At 46.8% G+C, this 27,600-nt stretch overlaps 1 protein-coding gene across 4 annotated transcripts; it reads left to right on the forward strand.

The window, feature by feature from the left end:
• Nucleotides 1-27,367, forward strand: SPTAN1 (spectrin alpha, non-erythrocytic 1). Of its 4 annotated transcripts, XM_072124589.1 has the most exons (57): nt 1-158; nt 8,223-8,462; nt 8,565-8,690; nt 9,733-9,873; nt 10,171-10,317; nt 10,408-10,541; nt 10,675-10,819; nt 10,895-11,049; nt 11,144-11,279; nt 11,457-11,558; nt 11,657-11,794; nt 11,875-11,985; nt 12,175-12,252; nt 12,347-12,502; nt 12,586-12,790; nt 12,876-13,057; nt 13,144-13,387; nt 13,471-13,593; nt 13,702-13,919; nt 14,007-14,099; nt 14,251-14,385; nt 14,529-14,677; nt 15,652-15,711; nt 16,041-16,239; nt 16,383-16,487; nt 16,700-16,723; nt 16,812-16,847; nt 17,216-17,263; nt 17,357-17,448; nt 17,541-17,685; nt 17,763-17,944; nt 18,102-18,201; nt 18,784-18,981; nt 19,069-19,215; nt 19,310-19,413; nt 19,508-19,670; nt 20,249-20,263; nt 21,308-21,439; nt 21,522-21,659; nt 21,741-21,845; nt 21,927-22,135; nt 22,243-22,363; nt 22,447-22,568; nt 22,648-22,780; nt 22,872-22,970; nt 23,056-23,215; nt 23,293-23,369; nt 23,448-23,657; nt 23,819-24,115; nt 24,196-24,308; nt 24,515-24,532; nt 25,987-26,041; nt 26,132-26,328; nt 26,468-26,521; nt 26,607-26,753; nt 26,839-26,986; nt 27,075-27,367. In XM_072124589.1, exons 1-57 carry the CDS (start codon nt 39-41, stop codon nt 27,198-27,200), a joined length of 7,557 nt encoding a protein of 2,518 aa, XP_071980690.1. In that variant the 5' UTR covers nt 1-38; the 3' UTR covers nt 27,201-27,367. The 4 variants fall into 4 exon arrangements, with proteins under 4 accessions (XP_071980690.1, XP_071980691.1, XP_071980692.1 ...); XM_072124590.1 differs by lacking the exon at nt 20,249-20,263; XM_072124591.1 differs by lacking the exon at nt 15,652-15,711.
• The last annotated feature ends 233 nt before the right edge of the window (nt 27,368-27,600 follow it).

The raw sequence follows: 27,600 nt of genomic DNA on the forward strand, positions 1-27,600 counted from the left end.
TACTCGGCTGCCTTCGTGCTTTTCCGGAAGGGTTGCGCATGGTGACGTCAGCGTTTCGGGCCCCGGCTATAAAAAGGGCAGGACCCCGCCGAAGCGCTCAGACGAAGATCCGGAGATTTGGAGTGAGGAAGCTGGAGTGCAAAACGCCCTCAGATCTGGTGAGGCCGCACCCCTCTCCCCCAATCCTTCCCTCCCTGCTCCCACATATCCCCAGGCTGCACATGCACTGCCCTGTGACCATAACAATGCACTGTGTCACCCTGTATCAGGCATTATGGCTGCTCTGCCTCCATTGCTCCCCTTGTATTGCTTGCATTTAACCCCTCCATGCCCTGGCTGGCTGTAGATTCACTATAAATAATCCCCCCACAATGTGCACCTATAATAAACCTGCCCCATCACTGCAATATGTGACACATCTGCAGCAATCCATGACATTTCTGCATCAAATATTGATATTATAAGTAATTCTATGCAATAAATTGGGGAGTTAACCATTGCTTCTCTGGCCCCGTGCACTACAGTATGCGGCAGCCGGTAATAGAGTAGATGGAGCCATTGACGGCTTCGCCTTGTGTAGAAATGAATGAGATGCAGCTGATTGGATGTTTGCCATTGTAGATGCTTTTTCGTGTTGCGGAATGGGGGGCGTTGACTGCGTTATACGGTTTTATTGGAGTGTTATGCGATTTGATATTGACCCCAGTTTGATGGATTAATGAGGGTTATTTTGTGTTCTTGTGTTTGTCATGTTATTGATACATTGTATCACTGCTTCCTGTTTGTATCATGCCCTATTATTGTTGGTGATTTTTGACCCCCCTCCCCTCCTGTCAGACCCACCACTGACAGCTATTGATATCACTGCTGTGATAGGAGCTCCCACCCCCCAAATTGCTGATTGTTTTACTATTAGCACCCAGTTACCTATGTAGATCCTATCTAGGGGGTGATACACCATATCCAAACAATGCACCCCCTTCCCTTCTGATGGACGAATTTGCAAACAATGGCTGGAAGACCAGATAGTGGGGGGAAGAATAGGGAATGACTTTCCCATGTAAACAATCCTGTTTCTCTCCCCCCTGGTGCATACATTTTTAATCCTGTTACCAAGGCTGCTGAAGACAGCGTTTAACCCCTACCCTCCTGGAGTCTGTGTTTTTCTGTTTATTGCATTGTCGCTGCTCCCTCTGCAGACATGCCGCGATGGCCATTGCTATGGGTGTAATAGGGCGTTAGCCGCAGGAATGTCATTCAGGAAAATATCAGGCCTGTCATTTCCCGGGACAAGAGCTTGGAGTCAGGACTATTCCACCCAGCAGCTGTTCCCTCCCCTTACTGTACAAGGTCATTGTGCTTTGCTGTGATATACCGAATATTCATTTCTCCACCCGCACCAGTGTTTGCAAAACTACAAATCCCAGAATGCCTTGACAGCCACAAGCAGGGAGTTGTAGTTCGTGAGCCAATGGAGTGATACTAATTATAGTCCAATTATTTGTACTATGCATATGGTTTATTTAGGTGTCATTATAATAGTTTGTTGCATAAGCATTGACACCCTAATATTATGTAATCTGCACATCTCTCCTGTGAGTCAGTATTCTCCATCTATGCACAGGCCAGTGCCACCCCTGCCGAATACGGGCTGCCACCCCTGCCGAATACGGGCTGCCACCTCTTGTATAGGGAGTGACTCTGATAACATAAGGACATTGCTATGTATTATGAGAATCTTGTATGTTCTGAGATCAGGGAGGGCGATATTATCTAACCCTGTGTGTGGGGAGTCAGGTTCTCGCCATGCACACATACCCTGCATAGTAAGGATTCCAGACATGCACTGGGCTCTGTACTCCAGCCAGCTGAACTCCGTGTGTGACCCCCATCTGCTCCGGCTTGGCAAGTGCTTAAGTTTACTCCAGTGTCTTGTCTTACACATCATAAATTTCTATGAACACTGACTAACCTAACAGTGCTTTACAGAGCATTGTCCCTATTTAATAGAAGTGGATAAGCTGGGTAGTTGGTATGGCCACTAATCCAGCCCACTGGAGATTGGGCTCCATCAAAGGTGGGTCACTCCTTACATATCCGCCATATTGGAAGCTTTACCAGAAATGGACTCAAATGTCAATGGGAGCTGTAATGGTGGCCATATTGACTGTGAAAGTTGCAAGAAAGTGCTGGAAATTTGGGTTTTTGCTGCAAAATGTCAAAATTTGATATTAACCCTTGTATTGCAGGGTGTGTCCGCAGCATAAAATGACACAGAGAAATCAGTTCTGTGGGTTTTGGACATCGCATCCCCCTCCACTAGTGTATATGTCCTGTGGTCCTATTACTTTGGCAGACTTTAAATATCCGTGACGGTCGATCCTTAAATACTAAAGTGCTCAAAAGCTATTCCCTCTTCTTTCCAGAACACATGCACACATGGTCTGGCTGTGCATTCAAGTTTGTGGAGCAGATAAGGGAAAGAGGTTCTTCCATAAACTTCTGGTGGAGATTAATCTCCCATACTAGACATGTTCAGTGAGGAAGGGGGGGTTCAGAGTACCTCAGTAACACAATGGGGCAGATTTACTTACCCGGTCCTGTCGCAATCCCGCAGTGCGTTGTCCGACAAGGATTCAGGTCTGCCACGATTCACTAAGCTTGTGCGGCCGAGTTCCTGCATCCGTTGCTTCTGCCCCGAGGTCCGCCGGAGTTCACCTTCTTCTTCCTGCTGCTTGTAAGTGCGTGTCTTACGTCACAATTCTAAATGTTAAATCCTGCGCTTTGTCCGAATCCGTCGCGTTGTCCAGCTGTCGCGTGCAAGCCGGCGGCAAAATCCGATCGCGTGTGCCAAAATCCCACTGCAATTTGGTGCAAAATGGAAACCCGACGAAAATATTTCTGTATCAGTAGGTACTGGATATAGTATTCAGAAGTCGTCCAATGCAGATGCTGCTGCCCCTTCTTTACTGCGTGGCTGCCGCAGCGTCGGCCAGGGGTATGTCCAGAAATAGCCTTATAATGTAATAATCTGTATGATTTCCTTAGGGATGTCAATATCCTAATGAGTCCAGACACCCGGCACCATGCCAGCTCATAACTGGTCCAATCTGGCACAGCAGGATGAAGGTTCCCTGCAGGGGCATGACTGGCAATGTGATTGGGGTCTGATTTCAGGAGATTGATCTATGGCTACAATTTTTTTATTTTAAAGGCATAGAATTGTCTGTGTTCCGCCATGTTGTCCCTCCGTAAGATCCGAGTCCAGGTATCGGCGTGTGCTGTGCTTGCAGTGATGTGTTTCTACCTCCGTAATATCTTCCTCTGTGTTATTTGTCTCCCCTCCTTTTAAGGGGGTGCCTTTTATATTGTGTGGCCTTGATGTGGATCTATACTGTATGTGCATGACTCTATATTCACTTCTAGAATTATTTTCATACTGGTTTTCTTTTCTTGGGAAAGCTGGGTAACCATAAAGGGACCTCTTTTTAGTTTTGTTAGACTCATGTACAGCAGAGTAGTTTTTCTAGGCAGTTATAGGGGAGCAAGATGCATATGTCAATTGTGACATTCAGGGCTCTGGGAAAGCTGGGTACAAGTTATAACGGAGGTCATATTGGTGTTCACTCTGGTTTTCCAGAATGAGAAATTGTGTAATATTATTTGTAAATCATAAATTTAGGGGACACTTTTCTCTAGTTGGTTTAAAAACATATACAAGACGTAGTTTTGGCAAGGTCATTGCTTTATCGTGACGTGATGATGGGAGTTGTAGTTCTTGGCCGGCAGGGGATGGTGATAGTGTTAATATCGGGCTTGTCAGATGCTGGTTCTGATGCAGCAGAATGGAAGGTGCGGTATCCGGCATCTATCTGGACTTGTTTATGACGGGAAAGTTCTGCAGTCCTCTGGGCGGGACCTGGATCTCCGCAGACGTGCTGGAGGCTTGTCTTCTGCACCAGAAAGTTCTGTAATAAATGGCAATACGTATACAGATGTAGCAGAGCCGGGTCTGTCCCTGAACCGTGATGTGACCTCCCTGCTATTGCATATCTTTGCGATTTATATGAAGCGACAAACTCAACCCTGCTACATCTAGTAAATAATATCCAGAGCTATGTGGATATTGATAATTTACTGGGAACCAGCGTCAATTAGTAAGTAATTTTCGAGGACCAGCCTCGGCCTGCATCAGTCCGATGCTGTAACCTTGAAGTGATCCTGTCTGACCGGCCTTGATCCGACTCGGATGGAGCTGCAGAACCGGTTTTCTCTGAATCACAGCTCCACACACAACTACTACAGAATAATTGTACATCTTCTATAAATAGGTGTGAATTTGGTTCACGTTAGGACTAAATTCCTGAGTACATTATAGAACCGAGAATAAAGCAAAATATCTGCGGTGAAAAAATATGGAAATAAGTACAGAATACAAGAAATTAGACAAATCACAAACAACCAATCAGAATCCAGCTTTCATTTTTCTAAGCCGTGTTGAAACCCTAAAGCTGTGATGTCATTGGTTGCTACTTGAAACCATATAAAACGAGCACAATGACCATTATAAATACCACGGACTGGAATCTGTGAGGAGAATATTGATGGCTACTAGCACTAACGGACTAAAACCGTATAAATCTTGCTCAATGACAGTCAGATGGTGCCGGCGGCCATTGATTTTCTCCGAACAGAATCCAGTCTGTGGTAATGTCAGACCAAAACACGGAGAACATTCATTGCGGTATAACTACTATAATGTAATGTCTTATGTGAGACGTGCACAGAGACACTTGGCAGCCAGTCACAATCCAGCTTTCTCGTTAGGGAGGTTTACTTTATGTTTACACGGACAAGGCCTTGATTCTGGGAACCAATATGGCTGCCATTCCCGCTCACACAGGGATTGACACCTACTAAACAGCTGGTTTGCTTATAATTAAATAGTTTGTGTTTGCCATTCAGAAGTCTGGGAAAGCTGGGGGATATCCTGCAATGCTTCCATGGTATATCTACATCAGATGGGGTTATCACTGTGATATTCAGGAGACATAACAGCGGCCATATTGGTGGTCCTATACCAGAAATGCTGCGCTACAGTATATAGAGCTTCACACACGCCATAATGACACATACTGAGAGCCACAGAGAGTGCAAAGTGCCTGCATGTCCGGCCTATAAATACCTCCGCAGGAATGTCTTATCAGGAGGGGATAGAGAGGAATTGGTGTTGTGAGGTATGTGTTATGGCAGCTGGAGAGAGGTATTTTAGCAAGGGTGGGGTGTAATATGTATAGGGTATGTGTAGAATTATATACTTCCGTTACAATTATCACACTATACGTAGATATAACTCCAGCGGATCCTGTTCCTAGAAAATTGGGCGCCAGAGGTTTCCTTTTGGGTTATCAACAATACGCCATTCACATGACCGTATGAGGAGCTTGTGTATGGCCGCAAGCTTGTGGCCATACATACGTCCCTCCAGAGAAGACAATGGCTGCACATATCCATACACGTGCGGCCGTGTAGCGGCACGTACGCCGTGCGTTTCTATGGACCGGGGAGGGGGCCTGGCAGGCATGCGTTCGTGTAAATGTAGCCTAACTAGAAGTCAACCTGGTCATCATGTCCTCCCTTTCATACTCTCCCCAACTCCTCTATAGTTGGCTGAGCATGCATGTATTTTGTATTGCTGAAGGGAGGATAAACTACTAACAGGAGCTCTTGAGATGGAAAGTTATTCCCCAATCTCAGATGCACCCCTTCAAGAATAGAGCAGTGTTCAGACTGACTGAACTCTCATCATTCAAGTAGGGATGGGGCTGCTCTTACGGACCCTAGCGATATGTCCTATCACAGTATAACTGGCCGCAGGCATTAGCTGTCATTCAGCCTCCGCTATTCCTTTCCGCCACACTAAACACATGCACTCTCGCTTGCCCAGGCTGAGGATGTGTGTGTTTTTCATTAGGTCAGAGGAATAACTGGCATACTGTATTTCGGCATGTCTCCCCCCATCCTGCCACCACCTTGCAGTGTGTTTGGTTTTCGGCAGCAATGTGTTAAACACGGCAGAAGGTTCTGGTGTTATCAGTGCGATGCAGGAGGGAGGGGCGGGCGGCGCTGTTCTCGTCCCTCGCTGATGGATCCCGTGGCAGTAGTGAGACGCGCAGCTAGGAATGCGTCTTATCTGAGGCTGGAGAGAACTGATAGGGGCGACGGTGACATAAATACCGATGAGACAGGGAGCTGAGCAAAGGTCCTCGCCCACAGTAGGATGAATAAAAATGAAGGATTGTCATATTTGTGTTATTTAGAATTAAAAATCTGCTCTTTACGGTGAACTTTGTAGATGTTCCATGCTTGGGGGGCATATGCTCCCATCATGGCGGGGGGGGGGGGTCCCCTCGCGTTAGGCAGCCGGACTGAAAGAAGGGGCACCTTAAGTACCTTTTCCAGGCATGCAGCTCAGCCCCATAACTTAAAGGGATACAGTGCTCTGCTGATTTAAGGGGGTCTGTAAATGCTGACGTAGCAGGGTGCTCATATGGGGCCCGAGACTGGAGGATCTCGCTTTGCAGCACTGCTATGCACTGCATTGCTGGGATCTGCACTGATGCTGTTAGTATTCTGGCTGCAGCAGGCTGCGGTAGTACTGGCACGGCTGGGAGTCTGCAGAGCGTCTCTGCTGGGCTGATTTTTTTGGCATTGGACGGACAGGGTGACGTCAGCTGATCCACTGCAGAAAAGATCAGTCCATTAGCGATGGCCCAGAGCCCTTCCAGAACAATGAGCGGCTCTGCTGACTATCACAGATAGCCTTTTATACGGTTAATACCATAGCGGAGCCCGTCCAGGGCCCGGTCAGCAGCCTGATAACATCCCGATTCATCATCCGTCTCCTGAATCTCCTAGTGGGCAAATTCTTTATCAAACATTCACAATACGCCCGTTCTATGGAGCTTCTAGCCCAAAGAACTTACAATCTCTGTCCTGCTTTTGTCACATTTTCAGACTACATTCCTTGATTTTGGGAAAGTTGTGTGACAGCCGGCATGTTGTTCTTTCAGTTTGTCACTCAGCTTTTCTAGAGTCCTGAATTACTAGTTGTGACTAGTGCTGCCTTGTTGTGTCCTCTGTGGTAGTTTATTGATCACACAGCTTTCCCAGAAGCGGATATAACAATGAGATGACCGCATGGCTTGTATATGGTGGTGATGATTCTTACCATGGAAGTAAAATACACTGCTGCGCTTCAGTGTTTATACTGAGAGACGGCTACGCACGTCCTTCCTACACATTCCAGGCGTAGGAGACAATGCACACCATCCGGAAACCGGCCTCCGGGATGATGGGGCCCATTACAGGACGTTTCATGGGGTGGGGCCTGAGAACAGCGGGGTATATCCCTGGAGATATCTGAGCAATTTACTAGTGCAGAGCGATCCATTCTTCATTCTCATATCTTTGCATATTTGCCTTTTAGGACTCTGGCAAAGCTGGGTGACGAGCCATATGGGATGTAATAAACTGAGATATGTGAATCCACCACAGTCTGTCTATACAAACCACATATGGCTGCGAGTTATTGTACCAGTTGCTGCTCCGTGATGCTCTGTATTATACTTGCAGATTCTACATCATGCTCGCTGCATGGATATAAGATACGTAAAATCTATGACACAGGCCTTGGCAGTGCTCGTGTCAGCTGCTGTCTGGCCGCCAATGCGATAACAGAAGAGGAATGCAGCTGGAAACGCTCCAGATCCATCCGGCATGGAAATGAAAGCAAAAAGAACGCCCAGTCCAGGGCTGATGGCTGAAGTCATGTGGGTGGGGGATGGGAGCATGTTCTAGGTGTGGCTGGAAGCTGGTGGAATGTGAGTTTTCCCATCTGTCCTGCTCCATTGTATTCCTCTCCAGCAGCATTCCCAAAATATTCCCAATACAATCCTATGCACCAAGATACGTACACAGGTCCAGCGCAAAATAATGTCATGTTCTTTTTGGCTTTGTATCGGTTATGTAATCCATTTGCACCATGTTGTAGGTTATAGCGGATCGATCACGGAACCAGTGTGGATCTTTTTTCCTTCCATTTGCATTTTACTTTGCTATATCCACAACTTCAACATAGTATTAGGCCAACGGTCCAATCGCTACAGAACCAGTAAGTTAAACGGGTCTGGGTCCTCACTGGTATTTTATGTTCCTTCTAGAAAATGGATTCCAGTGGGGTCAAAGTGTTGGAGACGGCGGAGGACATCCAGGACAGGCGTCAGCAGGTTCTGGACCGCTACTTGCGCTTCAAGGAGCTGTCCACCATCCGTCGGCAGAAACTCGAGGATTCCTACCGATTCCAGTTTTTCCAGCGAGACGCAGATGAGCTTGAGAAATGGATCCAGGAAAAACTCCAGATCGCATCCGACGAGAACTACAAGGATCCGACCAACCTCCAGGTGAGATGTCCTACAATATACAATATGGGATGGGGTTGTTGGAAGTATATATTGCAGGACTGTGATAAACAAATGGTTAATCTGAGGTTTTTGTGTTGGCAGGGGAAGCTGCAGAAACATCAGGCCTTTGAGGCAGAAGTACAGGCCAATGCCGGAGCCATCGTAAAACTGGACAATACTGGAAACCAAATGATCGCCGAGTCCCACTTTGCATCTGAGACAATCAGGGTACGTGCCTGAACCCTAAGACTGCAATCCCTTGAAATGACTATCCAGAATATCTTATTTTGTATGATAAAGCAAGCTGCACCTCTGTTATTCCTGTTGGAAATGGTAGAGCACATGGACAACTGGGTGTTACCATTCATTCATTTTATATCCATGAGGAATAACGGAGGGACAATGCATTGTACATGTGAATATAACGACCCCAAAGTATTCTAACCTATCAGTTTAGTGTAAAAACATGGTTTCATTATTCCCAAATAAACTAGTTGTGTGTGGTATTGCAGCTCAGCCCCATTTACTGTAGTGAAGCTAAGCTGCGATACTAGACACAACCCATGTGCAAGGATCGCACCGCTTCCTGTAGAAATCAATACTATATCCTAGAGACTTTCCATAGCGGATCATATTAGCAGCCATTTTTATTAAATTCCTTGCCATGTGTGATAATTTCACATCATATAATATAATATATTGTGCCCTGGAGTGCTCAGTGCTATATATCACTAATGGTGAGCACGTGTTAGACTGTGACACTCTAAACCATAAAGACACCATTGATCCTTTACTGTAAGATCCGCGTGGTCCATACACAGATAGCAGACATGGCGATGCCCGTGTGAAACATAAAGTTACTGACTTGCACATTTGTGGTTCAGTCTTTCACGCCGTACCGGACAGCACAACGACCAATTGTGACCTCTGTACAAGTTGGGGCTCACATACACGTAGGTGGAGGTGTTTGGGGGTGCAGTGATGACTTGTTACTTGGTCTGTATAGTGCATGATCTCTATACGTCTGCCTTCATCTGTCTATCTTGCATTTATTATTTAGGGAACTGTGTGAACTGAGCCTTGGGCCCTATTCCCACAGTTGTAATATACCTTTGTATATGTTGTGGGATTTTATTCTTCCGATCTTTTATTACTTCTCACCTTGATTGAGTTTTTGGCTGCTTCTTCTCAGGAAGATGTGACTACTGTACCTTCATAGTTCCAGTATGATGTAGACGGCCGTTAATGATAATCTTGTGTTATCCCTCAGACACGCCTGGTGGAGCTGCATCGTCTATGGGAGATGCTGCTGCTGAAAATGCAAGAGAAGGGGGTCAAGCTACAACAGGCACAGAAGCTGGTCCAGTACCTGCGCGAGTGTGAGGATGTTCTGGACTGGATCAATGACAAGGTACACAAAGTCTTAAGTTGTGTGTAAGAGTTTCCCTATTGGGGGTGTCCTGTTTCTAACCTATCCTCTATCCGCTCGGAGGATAGGGGATAACATGCTAATGGAGCGTCAATGCATGGACCTCTCCATTCAGGGGGGTCCCACCCCCAATACATAATGCAGAGGCAGGTTTAGCTTGTGGACCTGCAATTCAAAGGACTTTTGGTCTTCCATTCCTGTGAACACTGGGGGTACAGGGTAAACTTTTGTTTGTAAAGTTTTCACCCGATGTGTAATTTACTTCTCTGATCTTATCAGGAGGCCATTGTGACATCTGAGGAGCTGGGACAAGACCTTGAGCATGTGGAGGTCCTGCAGAAAAAGTTTGAAGAGTTCCAGACTGACCTGGCAGCTCATGAAGAGCGGGTGAATGAAGTCAACCAGTTTGCCAGTAAATTGGTCCAGGTAAATAGTCTTTCCAAAATCACTGCTCATCAGGAAAGCACGGGGAGACTCCATGATACCATCTCTTTCTGTTCCCATTCTGTCCTGTAGGAGGAACATCCAGAGCTGGAGCTTATCAAGACCAAACAAGATGAAGTCAATGCCAACTGGCAGCGCTTGAAGGGGCTGGCACTGCAGAGACAGGGGAAGTTGTTTGGAGCCGCAGAAGTCCAGCGATTTAACAGGTTCGTTGCAGCATCTATTTACTGGGTCCAGTGATACAGGATACTGCCATATGGTGCTGGGTCAGGCTGTGAATTCTGTCTAGTCCCTTTCTGTAGCCCGTTCTCACTTTGCCGCTTTCATTCCTGGCTTTAGAGACGTAGATGAAACCATTGGCTGGATCAGAGAGAAGGAGCAGCTGATGGCATCCGATGACTTTGGCCGAGACTTGGCCAGTGTGCAGGCGCTTTTGCGTAAGCATGAGGGCCTGGAAAGAGACCTGGCAGCCCTAGAGGAGAAGGTATGTACACCTCACACACTCATAGAAGAACATCTTATAGATGCAGCACGGCTTCAGTGATTTCTTTCTTACCAGGTGAAAGCTTTGCGCTCCGAATCTGATCGCCTGCAGGAGTCTCACCCTCAGAATGCGCCCCAAATCCAGGTGAAGGGAGAAGAGCTCCTTGCAAACTGGGAGCAGATCCGCACACTGGCTGCAGAGCGTCACACACGCCTCAATGACTCCTACAAGTAAGTGATGAGAACATGACATATTGTAGCCTGCACTGGCACAGCCTGCGCGTCATTACAGGTGGTATTTTTTTTTTTTTCTTTTTCTTCTCAGGTTGCAGAGGTTCCTTGCAGATTTTAGAGACCTGACTAGCTGGGTGACCGAAATGAAAGCCCTTATCAATGCTGATGAGCTCGCCAATGATGTGGCTGGAGCCGAGGCTCTTCTCGATAGACACCAAGAACATAAGGTGAGTGCAGATGTTTGCTGGGTAGTCTTTAGAGTGCAAGCTTGTGGGGGACTGTGGTCCTTGTCATAGCTGTGGTGAGCCAGAATCACTTTCCTTGACCAGACTTGCCCCGTCTGCAACATCTGTTTCTGTTTTACTACTGCTGTGGTTAACCACTTTATTCCTTCTTTGGTCCAGGGTGAAATTGATGCTCACGAGGACAGCTTTAAAGCAGCCGATGCTGCAGGACAAGCTTTACTGAACGCCGGACACTACGCATCTGATGAAGTCCGAGAGAAGGTATACAATCCATTTTTTTTTTTTCCTTCTGTTTAATTCTTCTGTCCATCTTAAGTTCAACAATTTACTAAGATATTTTGTGTTTGTTTCATTTGTAGATTACCATCTTGGCAGAGGAGAGAACTTCACTTTTAGAGCTGTGGGACCGGCGCAGGCAGCAGTACGAGCAGTGCATGGACCTCCAGCTATTCTACAGAGACACCGAACAAGTAGACAACTGGATGAGCAAGCAGGAGGTCCGAACCTGGACTTACTCTCGTTTAGTTATATCACACTTAATGATCGCTTCCTAACCTATCAACTCTTTGTATTCTAGGCCTTCCTGTTGAATGAAGATTTGGGAGATTCTTTGGACAGCGTGGAAGCCCTTCTGAAGAAACATGAGGATTTTGAGAAATCTCTTAGTGCCCAAGAAGAAAAGATCACGGTATGTAACATACATGATCATTGTGAGTTTTTTCTTAATCGTTTGTTCACAGTGGAGTTTTTCTGCTGCCTCTCCTGTGACTTGGACCTGCAACCCATTCTCTCCTGTACTATAGTCACTATACTGAATCTGTTTTTTAGTATTCTGCACTATTAAGTAATGACATTGATAATTTGTCTTAATTTTTAGGCTCTGGATGAATTTGCAACAAAGCTGATTCAGAATAACCACTATGCAATGGACGATGTTGCTGCACGCAGAGATGCGGTAAGTACTTTTTATGGTGTGGATGGAGTGGACCCTTCCTCTTATATGGGTGGACATCATTGTAATATTATCACATCTGGTTGTCCTTTGTCAGCTCCTAAATCGTCGCAATGCCCTGCATGAGCGAGCTCTATATCGCCGCACCCAGCTGGCGGACTCTTTCCACCTGCAGCAGTTCTTCAGGGACTCTGATGAGTTGAAGAGCTGGATCAACGAAAAGATGAAGACTGCCACTGATGAGGCCTACAAGGTGAGGTTTACTAGGTATAATTCTGTTCTACCTTTTGATTATTTGGTATTAGAATTTGCTTCATTGATGTTCTCCCCTTGCAGGATCCATCCAATCTTCAGGGTAAGGTTCAGAAGCACCAGGCTTTTGAGGCCGAACTTTCTGCGAACCAAAGTCGCATTGATGCTCTGGAGAATTCCGGTCAGAAGTTAATTGATGTTAACCATTATGCGTCCGATGAGGTGGCGGCTCGTATGAATGAGGTGATTTCCTTGTGGAAGAAATTGCTGGAAGCCACAGATCGCAAAGGTTAGAACTTGTCCGTCACCTAAGACTTCTCAGAAAGAAAGTTGCTTTGCTTAAAAAATTGATAATATGGGGTCTCTTCACACAGGCATCAAACTGCGAGAAGCCAACCAGCAGCAACAGTTTAACCGAAATGTGGAGGATATTGAGCTCTGGCTGTATGAGGTGGAGGGACACCTGGCATCTGATGACTATGGCAAGGACCTGACCAACGTGCAGAACCTTCAGAAGAAGCATGCTCTGCTGGAGGCTGATGTGGCCGCTCACCAGGTACACAAAACATTACATCTATTCTGCGTGTGTGACTGCTATCACAAGGGGTGTAGTGAATCCAGAACCTGACATTATCCACACAGGACCGCATTGATGGCATCACCATCCAGGCACGCCAGTTCCAGGATGCCGGCCATTTTGATGCAGACAACATCAAGAAGAAACAAGAGGCTTTGGTTGCGAGATATGATGCTTTGAAAGATCCCATGGTGGCTCGCAAGGAGAAGCTCTCAGACTCCCTGCGCCTGCAGCAGCTTTTCCGTGATATTGAGGATGAGGAAACCTGGATAAGAGAAAAAGAGCCGATTGCAGCCTCTACCAACAGGGGTAACTTGTAGTTGTTAATATTGTGGTATGGTCACTGTTAGGGTTAAATCTTGCGCTGATCCATCTTGTGTCCTTGTCTCCAGGTAAGGACTTAATCGGTGTCCAGAACCTCCTGAAGAAGCACCAAGCCCTGCAGGCGGAGATCGCGGGGCATGAACCTCGCATTAAGGCCGTCACCCAGAAGGGAAATAACATGATCACAGAAGGTAAGCACATCACACTACTTCTTAAGCTTCACCTGTCCTGTGGGGGCACCGCAGGGAAATTGAAAACTTACTATAAACTGCAATATTGAAAAATCCTCTGATTTACAGGACACTTTGCAGCTGATGAAGTGAAGGTGAAGCTGAAGGAGCTCAATGACAAGTGGCAGTCCCTGAGAAATAAGGCCTCTCAGCGCAGACAGGACCTGGAAGACTCCCTGCAGGCTCAGCAGTACTTTGCTGATGCTAATGAAGCCGAGTCCTGGATGAGGGAGAAGGAACCTATTGTTGGTAGCACAGATTACGGCAAGGATGAAGATTCTGCTGAGGTATGAGCACTGAACCCCCTCCCACATCCCATATGAAATGCTAATGTATGGATGTAATAGTCATAGTAATTCCATCCCAATCTTCAGGCTCTACTGAAGAAACATGAGGCGCTGATGTCCGATCTGCGAGCCTACGGGAGCAGCATTCAAGGTCTGAGGGAGCAGGCCCAGTCTTGCAGGGTATGTACAGTCCTTGATCGAAACCTGTCTAACGAGTGGGTGGTCAGCGACCTCCCCCATAGATCGAGTGGGACTGTCATGTACATGTAATCCTCATATTCTATGAATGCAGCATAGCAAGGTTTTCATTGACTTATTCATTGTTATTTAGCAACAAGTGGCACCGACAGATGATGAGACTGGGAAGGAGTTGGTTCTGGCTCTGTATGATTATCAGGAGAAGAGTCCACGGGAGGTGACTATGAAGAAGGGAGACATCCTGACTCTGCTGAATAGCACTAACAAGGTGAGAAGGGGGGGTATGGACCCCGCTACTGTCATCTGTGGGTCACGTATACCTATGGGGTGGGCAGGGGTGGCGCTGTTTCTTTAAAAAAAAAAAAAAAATTTCTACTACATGGAGTTAACCTAGTGTTCTGTGTCCTCCAGGACTGGTGGAAAGTGGAAGTGAATGATCGTCAGGGTTTTGTACCCGCTGCGTATGTGAAGAAGCTGGATCCGGCACAGTCTGCTTCTCGGGAGAACTTACTGGATGAACAGGGAAGCATTGCCCTGCGTCAGGAGCAGATTGATGGCCAGTAAGACTCCATTGTACTAGTGGGGGGGACTCACTAAGTTACAGGTCATGTGACCCCACGGACAAGGACAGATGGCGCTCCCGTGCCTTTATCTTCTGCTTTCACCGTACACATCATATATGTCCTCATCATCCTCCTCCTCCTTACCCATCACAGTGACTGGCATGTTATAATACTTATCATCATATAATCACCAACATGGTTCTCCCGACAGATTTACCCTTTCACCTTCCTAATATTGTGCACCCATCCATCCCACTGCAATCACAATAATCTGCATCTTTCCTCTGATTTTCTATGTGTTTTTGATTTTTCTGTGACTCCAATAAGAAATAATATATCACACCTTAAGAAAATTATCATTCCTGGGGCCAAAGACGGCTGTATAGAAAAAGTATATTACTAATATGGTCATAAACGCCCACAGTTGCGCCACCCTGTATGCAGTCACTGAACAGTACTGCAATTTAGAGGGATGTTGTTATCTAGCAGTGTGGGCAGTACTCCTTTTATACAGCTGTCTGTGCCTAAACCTGTTTTGTGATACTTAAAAAAAAAAAAATAATGGGCATGTCCACTTCTACTGATTTTAGTGGTAGCTACAATAAAATAAATCCTGGAATATCCATTTCATGGATTAAAAGGGGGTCCTGCTAGAATATCATCTACTTGTAGCTCAACAAATAGGTTACCCAGTCAATAAAGGAGATGTATCTCAACAACTCCTATTATGTAGATATGTGGCTGTGTGACTTGTAAGGGTATATAGATGTATCGGGGTGGGAGCAGGCAGAGGTGTATATAGGACACCTCTAGACATCAGTAGGGGTGGACAGCCTGTACTCTGTGGACTACAGCACCCATACGCTGCACTCCTCCTAATACGGCTCATTGATGGAGCAGCACCCCCTGCCTGTCGGTAATCACTAATTGTCTGCATGCCTTTTTGCTGTGCTCCCTTCTTGTCTGTGCAGGACTCTTGTGCCTAAGGAAGCGGGCAGTGTGTCTCTGCGTATGAATCAGGTTGCAGAACTGTGAGTAGACTCGTTCCAGTGTCACCATCTCTTATTATAGCTAGTTTTTAGCGGTAGTTGTCCATAAGGGCATCCAGACATTTTACATCTACGGAAATGCTCTGTATTGGGGCGTAACATACAGCTGAACGATGTGGAGTCTCGTAGACCAGGAGCTGCCAGTATTGGCCACACAACCTTCAGTATCCAGTAACTGGTAATTTGTAGCGTCTGGTTTATAGACGGTCCATTTAGTAGCGTCAGCATCTCTTGCCACCTAGGCTGACACTCCATAGAACATCGATATGAAGCGGCACGCAGATACCTGACCATGGCCCTTTTGTTTGTAGATACCAGAACATATTGGAAGTGGGAGAGAAGCGCAAAGACATGCTGGAGAAGAGTTGTAAGAAGTTCATGTTGTTCCGCGAGGCGAATGAGCTGCAGCAATGGATTCATGAGAAGGAGTCTGCACTCACCAATGAGGAGGTCGGGGCCGACCTGGAGCAGGTGGAGGTGTTACAGAAGAAGTTTGATGATTTCCAGAAGGTAACGTAACGTAACGTTACAATCTTCTATTGTCCATTCATTGAAAGGGGCTGGGGTGGTAGACATGGGTGCATGGTCAGGTCCAGGTCTCTGCACAGCAGGGGATGTCATGGCTTGTCTCACTGTAAACCATCATCTTTCAGGATCTGAAAGCGAACGAATCCCGTCTGAAGGATATCAACAAGGTTGCGGATGACCTTGAGTCTGAAGGACTGATAACTGAAGAAGTGCAGGTTGTACAGCATCAGGTAGGACTTCTGTTAGTCTGGAGGTATTGTCTTCCTTATATCCATTGCATACAGCATAGTGGTAACATTTATGACAGATGTATACAGTGTATACTCTCGTATATAACCAGTCCTCTATTAATACTAAAGTAGTCATTTGATTACAATTGTTACTTCTTAATTTTCTTATATGGACTCTGATATAACATTTTGTTTTTCTCCCATACCCCTAGGAGTTGCAGGGTGCCATGCCAAGAGTAAGTAGAGATATGTGCACTTGGTGTAGGCTTCATTCATGTCTTGCCCTTCGTGGTTATAATTGTCTTTTTGTGTTATCTCCTGTAGGATGAAGCAGATAATAAAGGAGCCTCTCCATGGAAGGTAGGAGTCTAATAACCCAGGCATCAATAGACATACCATAAAGGCTACCCACATCCAAAAGATAATAATGTACTGCTGCTTCTCTGACATGTGCTCTGTCTGTGTTATCTTTCTACCAAATTACCCAATGACTATCCCTCCCTAAACTTCCCTCATACATGTACCTCGTTGGTTTGGCTGAGCATGCATGTTCTCCAAATAGGAAGCGGGGGGAAAGCTGTTACACTCTCCTAGTGGCAACTTATCTAAATTTGGAAGTCCGAATGAATGATACAGATGGTCTTGCCTTGTATTCTGTATGACCCCAGTCACCTCTGTATGTTTCTTGCCCTGTGCCAGTGCTGACCTCATGTACTTGTGTATTGCAGGCTGTGAGGACTGTTGTGCACTCTGTGGCCACCTTTAACTCCATCAAGGTAAGAATCTATGACCAGGACTTCAGTACAGTCTTCTTATACCCTAAACCCTGTGCCAGAATATGACCTGTGCGATGCTTCTTCCTCCTCCAGGAACTGAATGAGCGCTGGCGGTCCCTGCAGCAGCTGGCAGAGGAGAGGAGCCAACTGCTGGGCAGTGCCCACGAGGTGCAGCGATTCCACAGGTAGGCAGCAAGGATCCAGGCTGTGGTGCATGGTGGGGAGCCCTCAAATCCAAATATTTGGCTGTTTTAAAGGGTCTTTCTCCATTTTGTAGGGATGCTGATGAGACCAAGGAATGGATTGAGGAGAAGAACCAGGCTCTGAACACAGACAGCTATGGGCATGATTTGGCCAGTGTGCAGGCTCTGCAGCGTAAACATGAGGGATTCGAGAGAGACCTGGCCGCGCTGGGTGATAAGGTGAGGGATGTGGTGAGGTCAGATGTCACAATGACAATTGTGTTGGGGCCTTCACTGAAACTCTCGTCCATCCCCAGGTGAACTCCCTTGGAGAGACCGCCGAGCGCCTGATCCAGTCCCACCCGGAGTCCGCTGAGGACATTCAAGAGAAATGCACAGAGCTCAACCAAGCCTGGAACAGCCTGGGCAAGCGTGCCGACAACCGTAAGGAGAAGCTGGGAGACTCTCATGACTTGCAGCGCTTCCTCAGTGACTTCAGGTAGGGAGAACACACATCTCATCATAATGGTGGTCTCCAGATCATACCTGCAACCCCCTACATGGTGGGAGTTGTTGTTTTTGATACGACTTGAGAGACACCAGTTATAAATCATCACTTTAGACCATAGTACAAATCTTCTGATCCACTTTTTCAGGGACCTCATGTCTTGGATTAATGGAATCCGTGGCTTGGTATCATCGGATGAACTTGCTAAAGATGTGACTGGAGCTGAAGCTCTGCTGGAGAGACACCAGGTGAGTCGTACAGAATTGTTATTTTTAGAGAACCCTTTGATCACCTATTCAGACCACTTGGAGATAAAGCTGTAGTTACACAGCCTGACCACTACACAGAGAATGGAGCTTTTCTCACAATATATTCCAACATCAGAGCAGTCAGATTTGACTAACTTGTGGAGGTCCAAGGTGTCACCCCAATGATCGGTGGCTTAGTGGTTAGCATTACAGCCTTGCAGTGCTGAGACCTAGGTTCAAGTCCCAGGGTCAACATCTGCAAAGAGTTTGTATGTTTGCGTGGGTTTCCCCCGGTTTCCTCCCACGCTCCAAAACATACTGGTAGGTTGAGTAGATTGTGAGCCCCATTGGGGACAAGGACTGATTTGGCAAACTCTGTGCAGCACTGCATAATCTGTGTGCGCTATATAAATAAAGGAATTATTATTATTTATAAATGATTGATTTCTTACCCTTTAATCCTATATCACTGCCACTTAGCCAGCACTGCACAAGTCACATAAACCTCGCTTTTAAAATTTAGATCTATCACATGATTATGGCTTCAGTTTTGTGATGTAGTAACGCTTTCTGTCCCCTCAGGAACACCGTACCGAGATTGATGCCAGAGCTGGCACCTTCCAGGCGTTTGAGCAGTTTGGTCAGCAGCTTCTGGCAAGAGGCCATTATGCCAGCCCTGAAATCAAAGAGAAGCTGGACATCCTGGACCAGGAACGGGCCAGCCTAGAGAAGGCCTGGGTGCAGCGCCGCATGATGCTGGATCAGTGCTTAGAACTTCAGGTAACACTAACTTCTTCACAATTCCGTTTCCAATTCTGTTCTATCAACCCTTCGCAGAGTTAACATTTTTATCATTAAATTTTGCAGCTGTTTAACAGAGATTGTGAACAGGCCGAGAACTGGATGGCGGCACGTGAAGCCTTCCTCAACAGCGAAGATAAAGGCGATTCTCTGGACAGTGTGGAGGCGCTCATCAAGAAACATGAGGACTTTGACAAAGCCATCAATGTGCAGGTAAATGGTCAGATGGAGGTGTAACCTGCCATGTAATGTGGACAACCAGCAATCTGGACTGATGTGTAACCTCATCTATGGCCTTGTCTCGTAGGAAGAGAAGATTGCCGCTCTGCAGGCCTTTGCCGATCAGTTAATAACTGGAGACCATTACGCCAAGGGGGATATTGCTGTCCGCCGCAATGAGGTTTTGGACAGGTAAGTCGTCTGAGGTGGTGATTAATGGCTTATGTGGGACCAACCTACAAAATGTGGCCGATGCCTATTGATTTACACTCTATACGTCTGGCAGGTGGCGCCGTTTGAAGGCTCAGATGATCGAGAAGAGATCCAAACTTGGTGAATCTCAGACTCTGCAGCAGTTCAGCAGAGACGTGGATGAGATAGAAGCCTGGATCAGCGAGAAGCTGCAGACCGCCAGCGACGAGTCCTATAAAGATCCCACCAACATCCAGGTGGGTTGAAAACACCTGTTTAACTTATCATTGTGCAAGGAGGGTATTAGTGGTGGTTAAAGGGGTTTTCCTCCTTTTTAGATATTGATGGGTTAACAATACAAGATTGTTAGGGTTCAACATTTCCAAAGCTTGTAATGTCATTCACTGGTTGCAGCTAAGTCCTATACATGTGAAGCTGCAATTCCATGCACAACCACTATACTATATATATGGGTTTAGGAACCACCGCTAAAATATAGATTATTTTTTATTTTTGTAGGGACACCCCTCTAAGTGGTAAAGGATAGTGAACACTGAGTAATTTAGTGCCTGTACTACATATGTATTAAAGGGTTTGTCTTGTAAAGGAAACCACTACTGCTAAATCCAACAATAACCTGGTGTGGTATTGGGAGGGGGGGGTGACAGGCTATGCACTCCCTCTGCATCCTAGGCCAGCACTTGGACATTTTGGTGCTACCTTGATGAGACAATCCCTTTAAGCAAAAAGTGTATTGAACGCAATAATCGTGATTGTAGTAGAATCTTTTCTGCTTCATGTACTCAATGCCTTCTCTCTTTAATCTGTTTTATAGCTTTCCAAATTACTGGTAAGTGGTCAGGAGCACCCCCTCTCCTGTGTATCACCCCCTGTGTGTTATAACATTAGAACATGTTTCTCCATTCATCTAAACCACATGGTTATTTTGGGTTTTGCCTTTGTTGTAGCTATTAGTTCTCCTTGTGGCTGGTACCGTGGGCTCCTCTTATGTGTCCTATCAGTATGACACACTCTGCATGAAGCCTGGTAGTGGGCAGCGAACCTCGTACTCCTACCTGTGGGTGGTGTGTGACTACACCCAGGGAAGATGGGGCACGTCTATGATTGAGTCAATTTGTGCCTGGTGGTCTAAAATGTGACAAATTCCTCAAAGTATTGCCAAAATACCGACGGAAGTCCTGAATAACGTGATGATTAAGAGCTCACTTCTGGGTTGCACTAGTGGTTGAGTAGATGGTGCCTCTATCCAATACTGAGTAGAATCAAAAGTTAAAATAGTAAACCAGTCCGGACCAGTGTGAAGCCCCAGTCCATGACGTCCATACTAGTCTGTACCTCATGCAGAATGTGTTCTGTCCCGATCTGGTTCTTTGTGAAATGTTCCATTATTTTCTAGTAGTTTTAGCTTTGTTTTGTGTCTCCACCACATCTCTTGGGCTTTGTGGACTTTCAGGACTCCTTTTATGTATTCCTGGTCCTCTACAATATTCAGATTTCCTACTTGTACTACTCATCCCTCTTTCCACTGGACAGGGGGATTAGTTTACAGCACTGGGGTTCTGATTGCTGGGACCCCCCATAATCTCTCTGGGTGCATATACATGGCCGGTGGAGATGGTGAATGGGGCAATGGTCTTGCACTGCCACCACAGTCACATTGACTAATCCAAAGTTATTGGGGGTCCCAGTGGACAGACACTTCTGTGTCTTCAGAGCCAACAAAAAGTCACATCTACCTGTGGATGGACCAAGGAAACATTATAAAAGGAATGGATTTCATTGGTTAACTCATGTCGCCTTGTTCCCATATTCAAACTTCTTAGTACATGACCCTCAGATGTTCCCAAATGACCTATTGCTTCTTATCCGGCAGAGCAAACACCAGAAGCACCAGGCCTTTGAGGCAGAACTTCACGCCAATGCAGACCGTATCCGCGGTGTCATCGATATGGGCAACTCCCTCATCGAACGTGGCGCCTGTGCGGGCAGTGAAGATGCAGTGAAGGTGAGCAATGTTACAGAAAGGAACAGAAAGAGTAATGTATACGTTCCCAGGTTAACCCTTCTGATCCTGTATGGTTTTTCAGGCCCGTTTGGCAGCACTCGCCGATCAGTGGCAATTTTTGGTGCACAAATCTGCAGAGAAGAGCCAGAAACTGAAGGAGGCCAACAAACAGCAGAACTTCAACACTGGCATCAAAGACTTTGACTTCTGGCTCACAGAGGTAAGCGGGATAGAAGACCCGTAGTGGATACATAATACAGATTCTTATGTAAAGTCTTGACATTGGTCTTTCTGTCACCAGGTGGAGGCCTTGCTCGCCTCTGAGGACTATGGAAAGGACTTAGCATCCGTCAATAACCTGCTGAAGAAACACCAGCTACTGGAAGCCGACATCTCTGCCCACGAGGTGAGCCGTCCTCTAAATCTGTAAGACTTGGAGCAGGTGAAAGGACAATGGGAGGTTTATGGTCCTTGTACTTCTCTCCAGGATCGTCTGAAGGATCTGAATGGACAGGCTGACAGCCTGATGACCAGCAGCGCCTTCGATACAACCCTAGTGAAGGAGAAGCGTGATGCCATCAACGAACGCTTCCAACGCATCAAAAGTATGGCCACTGCCCGCCGCAGCCGGCTGAACGAGTCCCATCGTCTTCATCAGTTCTTCAGGGACCTCGATGATGAGGAATCCTGGATCAAGTAAGTGCTGGTCACTCGGCTTGTGCTAGAAATGTGTGATGGCATGGGGCGTCTTCAAAGTGGCTGCACTTGTTCCGATTTTTTTGTTAAAAATGTATTACTTACAGGGAAAAGAAGCTGCTGGTTGGGTCCGATGACTACGGCCGAGATCTCACCGGCGTCCAGAACCTGAGGAAGAAGCACAAGAGGCTGGAAGCAGAACTGGCTGCCCATGAGCCGGCCATCCAGGTAAGTGCTACACTCACCTTTCCTATGTGTAAAGAAGCCTAGTATAGGCCAGAATACTGAGGAGTGGTCTTGTGTTATCTTAGGGTGTGCTGGACACCGGGAAGAAGCTCTCTGATGACAATACTATTGGAAAGGATGAGATTCAGCAGAGGCTGGCTCAGTTTGTGGAGCACTGGAAGGAACTGAAGGAACAGGCGGCAGCCAGGTGAGGACCCCTACTCCCAAACACTAGGGCTGTATCACTTCTGTAAAGATGGTGAGGGGTAACCTTGCTTGGTTTTCAGGGGTCAGCGGCTGGAAGAGTCTCTAGAATATCAGCAGTTTGTTGCCAACGTGGAAGAAGAAGAAGCCTGGATTAATGAGAAGATGACTCTTGTGGCCAGTGAAGACTATGGTGATACTCTGGCTGCCATACAGGTGAGATGGGCTCAATAATCCTATAACCTAATCTTTAGGACTAAATGCCCCGCAATGAGAATGATTTTTATATACCTTTTTCCGTTCCCAGGGTCTGCTGAAAAAACATGAGGCATTTGAGACTGACTTCACCGTCCACAAGGACAGAGTTCATGATGTCTGTGCCAACGGTGAAGACCTCATCCAGAAGGTAAGACTTGTCATCCAGCAAAGTTGTATTGAACAAAACCGGCTGTCGTCTTGCCAAACTGAATGTAACTTTCTATTCTTCATAGAACAATCATCATGTGGATAATATAACGGCAAAGATGCAAGGCCTCCGCGGAAAAGTGTCCGAACTTGAGAAGGCGGCAGCTCAACGCAAGGCTAAGCTTGACGAGAATTCTGCCTTCCTGCAGTTCAACTGGAAAGCGGATGTGGTCGAGTCCTGGATCGGTGAGATTCCCAGACTGTTATATTGTGCATGGACTGGACTATTGTGCAGGTTATAACCTCTTGTGTCTGGTCTGTAGGAGAGAAGGAGAACAGTCTGAAGACTGATGACTATGGCAGAGACCTGTCGTCCGTGCAGACGCTGCTCACTAAGCAGGTAAGCAGGAGGGTCTGTGGACACGCTCCTGGGGGATGATGAATCCGTTACTGATCGTTCTGGATTCACATTTTCCAGGAAACCTTTGACGCCGGACTCCAGGCATTCCAGCAGGAGGGAATCACCAACATCACCGCACTCAAAGACCAGCTACTAGCGGCCAAACATGTACAATCCAGAGCCATTGAGAGCCGCCATGCCTCCCTCATGAAGAGGTGGAACCAGCTGCTGGACAACTCTGCTGCCCGCAAGAAGAAGCTTCTAGAGGCTCAAGAGCATTACCGAAAGGTAAGGGAATAGGGGAGGGAAGGTATCCTCACCTAAAACTACTCACATGTCAGATGGTCAGGGATTGTGATCACGATGCCCCTTGGGTCCATCTTCAGAAGGTAAAACAGATTAGCCATGGAGATTGCCAGTTATAAGGATGATATTCTTTGTTTCCGTAGGTGGAAGATTTGTTCCTAACATTCGCAAAGAAGGCTTCCGCTTTCAACAGCTGGTTTGAGAATGCGGAGGAGGACCTTACTGACCCAGTCCGCTGTAATTCCCTGGAAGAAATCAAGGCGCTGCGCGAGGCACACGACGCATTCCGAAACTCCCTCAGCTCCGCGCAGACAGATTTCAACCAACTGGCCGAACTGGACCGACAGATCAAGGGCTACCGCGTGGCATCCAATCCTTACACTTGGTTCACCATGGAGGCTCTGGAGGAGACCTGGCGCAACCTGCAGAAGATCATAAAGGTAAATGTGATACATTGAAAAAAACCAGAGCTGGTTCCTGTCTAGTCCTTGGTGTCTGCTGAGCCTCCATCTATCCTCAGGAACGTGAACTGGAGCTGCAAAAAGAGCAGAGAAGGCAGGAGGAAAATGACAAACTGCGGCAGGAATTTGCCCAACATGCCAATGCATTCCACCAATGGATCCAGGAGACCAGGTCACTGCCCCCCCCCCCCCTCTTCCTCCCCCTGTGCAATGTCTCCTCCCGCCTGCGTCCCTGTCCTGTAGCTTCTGACTGCTCAGTACTTCTCTGTAAATGGAGATTTTGTAATGTTTTGTGATTCTGTAATGCTTTTTTTTTTCACTTTTTGTATGTTCTTTTTTCCCCGATCTGTCCGCTGCTCCCTTCATTTGCCTCTACAGGACCTACCTACTGGACGGGTTAGTATTTTGAGATTTTTGTGATGCACTAGATCTGCTTTGTGTAGTTGTGCGGTGATTGTGGGGTGTCTCTTTGTCGGGGTGTGTTTACTTATGTATCCATGGGGGGGCCCTCTACCTCTTAAGGACCCGGGTTGTCTAGCTATGGATGCTGTGTAATGATTTCTCCAAAAATAAGATATTTTTGTAGTAGTAAGCCACCAGGCACCTATTGGTTCTTTAGAGAACTCCGCCCCCTTGCAGAGAAACTGAGTTTTTTGTAATCCTGACATTGCCCGGGTCCAATTCCTCCTGAGCGCCCTTGTTGTGTGGGTGGCCACAGTCAGTATGGCGGCTGCTCCGGCTCCATGTTTCGGTGTCTTTGTGTTGTGTGCGGGGCATTCATCTCTGGGTCTCTCTCCTTTAGCATAGCCTATCGCAGAGTCATACGTGTGTATCAGTATGAAGTTGGGGATGATCTATCTGGAAGGTTGCGTTTTCCTCCTTATTCCACTGGTTTTCCCTGGCACTTTTGCTTTTCTATACTAACTCCCACTGCGAGGATTGCTGCCATGTTGTGTTCACCTCCCTGCACTGCGAGTGTAGCCTGAAAACACAGCGGGTACAATAGCTCCAAAATCTATGAATAAATCTATGACTATAAACCTGTATAGGAGAGGTCTGTATGTCTCCCTAAGTCTCTATGGCTCATCCAGTAGGAATTGGTCAACGTGGATCCCACTATCAGGCCCCAGTGACCAGAGAGCACATGTCTCCTCAGTCCATAAAACAGACTGGACTGGACAAATTCTCACAATCTAATGTATATGAAGGGTCCCAAGGTCAGGTGTCCTTTATTCTCTTTCAGAGGTGATAAACCCTACTATCAGTATGTGACCACTTATTCCCCTCTTCCCCTGAAAACACATGTATTCCTAGTCTCACTAGGTGTGCATGTGTTTGGGGAGGGGGGATAACTTTAAAACAAGACAGATCTCTAAGATGTGTATGTTGATAGTAGCAGCAGGACTGTGAACTATGGATTCCGGGATTGAAGCACTTGCAGGAGTTACAATCCTGGAATAGAAATCTATTTTGTATAATCAATGTCCATGAGGTTACATCACCCCCTCTTCTAGTAATGACAAGCACAGTTTGCCGTGATCTGATAACCCCACGTACTGCACCCAGGCCGGGATTTGTCACCATATTATTGGCTGGAGTGATGTAGCGTATATACGTATGGCTGTATATTGGCTGCAGGAGGTGACTGATCACTAACCCCTGGTGTGGCTGATCTCTTGGGAGGCTTCCATGGAGTTTGGGCACCTTTTGGCTCTTCTACACGGGTTGGAGCAGCGCTTGGCATGGATCTGTGGACCTTACTGTTACCATGAAGACATGTAGTGACTGTGCTAACAGTAAGGAGTCTATGATTACATCCACGTCTGCTCACTGCTTCTCGTCTTGGACAGGTCCTGTATGGTCGAGGAGTCAGGAACGCTGGAGTCTCAGCTGGAAGCCACTAAGGTTTGTGAAGCCTTTGGATTCCCTTGTCCCTGTATTCAACCCATTTCGAAATTTTTGGCCTGACCCCATTGTCATCTAATTGAACCCCAGAGAAAACATCAAGAGATCCGTGCAATGAGGAGCCAGCTGAAGAAGATTGAGGACCTCGGAGCCGCCATGGAGGAAGCCTTGATCCTCGACAACAAATACACGGAGCACAGTACGGTGGGGCTGGCACAGCAGTGGGACCAACTGGATCAGCTGGGCATGAGAATGCAACACAACCTGGAGCAGCAGATCCAAGCAAGGTGAGACGTGTGTGGCAATTCCATATACTATCTGTTCAAGGGATCCAGGATTAGAGGCTGCACCAGATGTTCCCAGTGGATGGAGTAACATCTAGGCCCCTCTGTGAGTGGTGGCTCTGATTGTTCTTCTTTTTTTCAGAAACACAACAGGTGTAACAGAAGAAGCTCTCAAAGAATTCAGCATGATGTTCAAGTGAGTAGTCGCCCCACATTGCTGTGTATGATTTTTTTTTTTTTATCCAACTTCCCTACAATTAAATGCCCCTTCCCTCGCCCAGGCACTTCGACAAGGATAAGTCCGGCCGCCTCAACCACCAAGAGTTCAAGTCTTGTCTGAGGTCCCTCGGCTACGACCTTCCAATGGTGGAAGAAGGTGAACCCGATCCAGAGTTTGAAAACATCCTAGACATTGTAGATCCGAACAGGTAATGATGGGGTCGGCAACGTCATCACCAAGTGGACACCTACCAGAGGACCCCAACTAATAGTTCTTTTCTCTGTCCTTTTCAGAGACGGACACGTGTCCCTACAAGAGTACATGGCCTTCATGATCAGCCGGGAAACTGAGAACGTCAAGTCCAGCGAGGAGATAGAAAGTGCATTCCGGGCGCTCAGCACCGAGCAGAAACCTTACGTCACAAAGGAGGAATTATATCAGGTGAGGACAGGGCCCCCTACCCTAATGTTATATGGCTCTGGGGTGATACACCAATACAAGTGTCTAATCCCATGTCGTTCCTTTCCAGAACCTCACACGCGAACAGGCAGATTACTGCATCTCACACATGAAGCCATACATGGACAGTAAGGGCCGGGAGCTGCCCTCCTCATACGACTATGTGGAATTCACACGCTCGCTATTCGTGAACTGACGTAGCAGAATTAAAGCCCTTGCTTGTGGCTGCTGACTTTGGCTGTGCATGTCCTCTCGCTGCGCCCCTGTGCCCTCACTGTGTTGTCATTGTCTTTAGCTTTGGATTTAGCCGCCTGATGAAGCGATATGAGCAGTGTGCTTTAATAAATGCTAGTTATCAACCTGTCATGTCTTCACGGACCGGCTCTGGGGGGGTGTGGGGTTATGGATTTAAAGGTCTGCAAGGCGTCTGGTTGTTAGGACCTCCACAATCCTGATATTTCCGGTCCCATAATTGGGATCTCCATTTTTATTTGGTCATGGGGCCGTGTTAACACGCAGCGGCTGTGATCTGTTACAAAGTCTGTGTTTTGCATTGTTTACAGGCAAAAAACATGGAGCTTGTTCCCAATTACAAG

The sequence above is a fragment of the Engystomops pustulosus genome, chromosome 9, assembly GCF_040894005.1.
Source record: "Engystomops pustulosus chromosome 9, aEngPut4.maternal, whole genome shotgun sequence".
Classification (NCBI taxonomy): Eukaryota; Metazoa; Chordata; class Amphibia; order Anura; family Leptodactylidae; genus Engystomops; species Engystomops pustulosus.